Here is a 4,402-nt window from a genome sequence, read left to right as displayed (position 1 = left end):
TTGATTTTTATTAAATGCGAACTGTCTAGGCACTAAGCCAAACAAATCCAGATTAAGTTAAGTTTTTGCTCCTATTTTTTGATATTTTAGCCTAACTCATTGATTAAGAATGCAGGGACATCCTGTATTGCTGAATAGAGCACCGAAAGGTTACAGATGGGGGATACAGGCTTTGCCGCCGAGTAACTTGTTGCCACATGGTGATTACTAGAATTCTCTTTTCGGTATTTGGTTTAAGATCCAACTAATGTTTAATGAGAACTTATATAAAGGTAGAGTTCTTAAAAATAATATAACTTATACACATAATATTTGAAGTATGGTGCATTAAGGTACAACCCTAACAACAAATAGAGGGAATTAAAAAATATTACTCCAAGTGATTCTTTCTTTTTATTTTTTATTTTTTATTTGCAAAGCTTTTGTGAATAGAAGCTTCACACTCCAGTATTTGGCGAATATTACTCCAAGCTTTTGTGAATAGAAGCTTTGTTCTTTCTACACTCCAGTATTGATCTGAAGGTAATCTTCCGGACACATATAATATTTATCACTGAATGCGAACGCATGAATAATGAATTAAAATGTTTTCTCAAATGGTTTTAATTTGTATAAACATGGAAGCGAGGATCCTTATCATATTATTATTGATCATTCAGAACCCCTAGGGATTGTTGGAGATTTTTTAATGAGAATGAGCTAATACTTTATAAAATGAAATGAATTCCTTTCTGTCTTATATATGGGTACTCTAACATGACCAGCTTAATGCTTAAAAAATAATTCATACAGAAATACAACTATACGATCCTGCTGTAAGTTTACTTCTTTTTCCCCTATATTCTTCTCTCATGCACTTTGTTTGCATTTTATCTTGAATTATTACTGCTTAGGAGAACAATAATAAAGGAAGGTCAGAGATATTTGGTGGTTTTGTAATACAGGTTCTTACATATATGGTCTTGGCTTGTAATTACAGAGAGAACCTGAGCTCTGCTGAGTTTTAAGAAGAATGAAGTTTGGTAAAGAATTTAAGGATCAAATGGTGCCTGAGTGGATTGAAGCTTATATGGACTATGGCGGGCTCAAATGCCTGTTGAAACAGATCAACCGCCTCAATCTAAGTTTTCTACCTCACCACATTACTCAGAGGAAAGTTGATATTGAGAATCAAGAAAGTGAAACTGACAAAAGCCAACACAAACACTCCACAAATGGAATGTTCTGTATACCAGCACAGAAGTAAGAGAAGATGAGAAATCGTTTTTCCAAAAACTGGATAATGAGCGCTTTTACAAAGACAAAGTGGAAGAGGCAAAGGGAGAAGCAGCTGCATGCATTGGCCGAACAAATGGATGCTTTGGTTGCTCTTCGGAAAAAGGTGAAAGAATCAGATACTGCAACATCCTCAAATGTGACTTTTCCAAGCAGGGCTTCAAGTGTAGCTAGGTCCGCCACAATCATTTTATCAGAAACGAGAGCCTTGATTGGAAATTGTACCATAATCTTATTGAACAAATGCGTCTAGTTCTTGATTCGTAGATTATGTACTGGAATTAATTAGACATGATAATAACAAGGATAGATTAACATTTTATATTCGATTGCTATGCATTAGGGAACTTGTACTTCCATATTTTCGCTGAGATGGTGCAGAATGTTGCAACGATCTATACAGACTGTTTCTAAAAGGATTTTTAGTGGCAACATTCAGCATATATTTCTGATAAAAGCCTTCCTTCTTGTAGTGGCAGTGAAACAGTTGTGGTCTTGTGGACATTCTAACTCTATGCTTCTGTTTCATATGATTAAATCTACGCTCATTAGATGTTTAAATGCAGAGAAAGGCCAACTGGACTTCACAAAAGAAGTGGACATGTCTTGTGAGAACAACATAAAACCAGCTTCTTCGAGCAATAATGAAGATCCGTCATTAAAAGAACATGGACGAACTCCCTCAGACGTTCTTGAATGTGTTAAAAATTCAAAATACATCTGATGGTCCAAAATCATCGGTAGAAAGACTATTACTTAGTACCACAGAGAAAGACTGTAGCTTCAGTCAAGAAGAACTAAAGGAGGTTGAAGAAAAATTGCAAAAGGCCTTTGTTGTGTTCTTCGCAGCCTAAATCAGTACAGGTTCTAAATCTAAGATACACTTTGGATTCTCTTTCTGCATTTATTCTGACTCTTTTTTCAATTGATGAAACAGTTTTATAAATCTCTCAGCATTTTCTATGATCCTGGAAAAATATGAAAAGGTCAGACACTCATCAGGTGAATATATAGCTTTCTGAATAAAACTTCAACCCCGGAGTAGGTTTAGAGAGTTGTATTCTGTGGCCAATCATAGTAATAATAGTATTATTATTTTAGTTAACCACAAATGGACCATAAATTGCATCACTGGTTGACTGCAGATTACTTCAAGAAAAGCAATGAGATCTTACATGAAAGTCGTGGATAACTCCTATATTGGAAGTTCTGATGAGGTCTGTTTCAAATCCACTAAACCAAGAGATTTGGATTTATTTTCTGTATAGCTCTTCAGTTTTTAGGTAAAGGAAGTCTAGTTATATGCACCAATCAAGATTCACTTAGTTTATTTTTTCATGCTCTAGGTTACTGTTCTTCTGAACAAGGTGGAAGCAACATTTGTCAAGCACTTTTCCAATTTTAAGCAGGGGGATGGCATCAAATTATTAAGGCCAAAAAGGAAAAGAGAGAACCACCGCGTACGATTTCTTTCAGGTTGAGAGCTGCTCCTTTTTGTAAAAACAATTTATGGTTTTCTACATTTATCTTCTGTTATATCCTTTGTGCTCACTGTGTAGGATTCTTCTGTGGATTCTCAATTGCTCTAATTATTGCCGTTGCATTAGTATTGGAAACAAGAAAGTTACTGGACAAGGAGGAGGCCACCTTATACTTGGATAGCATTTTTCCCCTTTACAAGTTAAAGAAAACTTTCAGATTTTCAGTTAAAATGAAAATTCATCTACTTATGATCTTCTCAGTTTTCTCTGACATATATATACCTTATGTTTTGTTTGCAGTTTCTACGGTTACATTATCTTACCTATGCTTCTTGTTGCTGTGAATATATACTTGTGGAGGTGCTATAAAATCAACTACTCGTTTATACTTGGATTCAAGCCAGGAACCGAATTAGACCACAGAGAAGTTTTCGTTTTAGCCTCTGGTCTTACAGTTGTTGTACTCACTACTTTTCTGGTACACCTGCATATCAGGATGGACTCGACGATCCAAGATCATGAGACTTATGTTGAACTGCTTCCTTTGGGCTTAATCATCGTGAGATTTTATACATATAAGTTAATATGCCAGTTGAGCACTAACATGTATTACATTTTATCTAATCGATTCTCTAATTCAAATGCAGGGTTTACTTCTCATATGTCTGTGTCCTTTTAACATAATCTATCGTTCAAGCCGTTTCTTCCTTATTCGAAGTCTATTTCGTTGTATTTGTTCTCCTTTCTACAAGGTGATTGATTCTACTGCGCTTGAATGTGCTTGATGGGCAACTTCTTATGTTGATAGTCTTTATATGCAGGTCAAAATGGTAGATTTTTTCTTGGCAGATCAGCTAACAAGCCAGGTTTCTTACTTTATTGAGATATCAATAGGTGATATGGATCTTGTTTTTCTTCAGTTTATGGATTTCTGACCTTTTTTCTACATCTGCTTGACCTCAGACACAAGCCATAAGAAGTATTGTTTACTACATTTGTTATTATGGTTGGGGAAAAGCATTGTCTCTGGGACGAAAAATGTGCCACATTAGTGATGTCTACATTATCTTCTATTACATTTCAGGTTCCATTCCTTTTTGGATTCGCTTCCTCCAGGTACTTAACATTTCGCCATAACTAACCTCTGCATTAGCCTATATATTTAAACTATGTAAGACAAAGAAGTGCTTTAAAACACTTTTTCCTTTCTTTATTTTTTTAATGAGGGACAAAACATCATTTTCTTAAATACCCCGTCAACACAAACTAATCCAACATGAACTGACCCGATCCATTTAGAAGGGATAAATTGGAGAAGTTACAGTACAGTTACCAACGGCGAGATTATTAAAGGAAATTTTACCTCCTATAGCAAAGCTTTACACCTTATTTATTATAAATAAATATTTTTTTAAAATATTATTTTCTATAGCTACCTTTTAGTTTTTATAGCAAAATATGTATTTATGGTCACTTCCTACCATTAAGCCATTAAATACGCTTTGTAATATTTTTCTCTCTCCTACTTTCTGTTCTTTCTCTTACAAGATCACTGTATAGTATCCAACTTCTCTTTCCAAGATCTCTCTCCACTATCTCTCACTTTCACAACGCCAGTCTTTTCCCAATTCTATATCCACGATTCT

General features: G+C 34.9%; 1 protein-coding gene across 1 annotated transcript; it reads left to right on the top strand.

Moving 5' to 3' along the window:
- The first annotated feature begins 1,797 nt into the window (after positions 1-1,797).
- On the top strand, positions 1,798-3,893 carry LOC104120247 (phosphate transporter PHO1 homolog 10-like). The gene is made up of 7 exons (XM_070183747.1): positions 1,798-2,492; positions 2,622-2,751; positions 2,835-2,955; positions 3,057-3,315; positions 3,404-3,508; positions 3,578-3,622; positions 3,720-3,893. The coding sequence occupies exons 1-7, from the start codon at positions 2,439-2,441 to the stop codon at positions 3,891-3,893; spliced, it is 888 nt and encodes a 295-aa protein (XP_070039848.1). The 5' UTR covers positions 1,798-2,438.
- The last annotated feature ends 509 nt before the right edge of the window (positions 3,894-4,402 follow it).

The sequence above is a fragment of the Nicotiana tomentosiformis genome, chromosome 8 (genome assembly GCF_000390325.3).
Source record: "Nicotiana tomentosiformis chromosome 8, ASM39032v3, whole genome shotgun sequence".
NCBI classification, from domain to species: domain Eukaryota; kingdom Viridiplantae; phylum Streptophyta; class Magnoliopsida; order Solanales; family Solanaceae; genus Nicotiana; species Nicotiana tomentosiformis.
Note: the sequence above shows the minus strand (reverse complement) of the source record. Positions and strands in the feature narration are given on the sequence as shown.

Bases quoted from the DNA above. Each gene is read 5' to 3' on its own strand.
- LOC104120247 (XM_070183747.1), top strand. From the start codon at position 2,439: ATGAGATCTTACATGAAAGTCGTGGATAACTCCTATATTGGAAGTTCT. The intron at 2,752-2,834 runs GTTGAGAGCTGC...CTCACTGTGTAG, and splicing joins CCGCGTACGATTTCTTTCAG to GATTCTTCTGTGGATTCTCA. The intron at 3,623-3,719 runs GTTTCTTACTTT...GCTTGACCTCAG, and splicing joins CAGATCAGCTAACAAGCCAG to ACACAAGCCATAAGAAGTAT.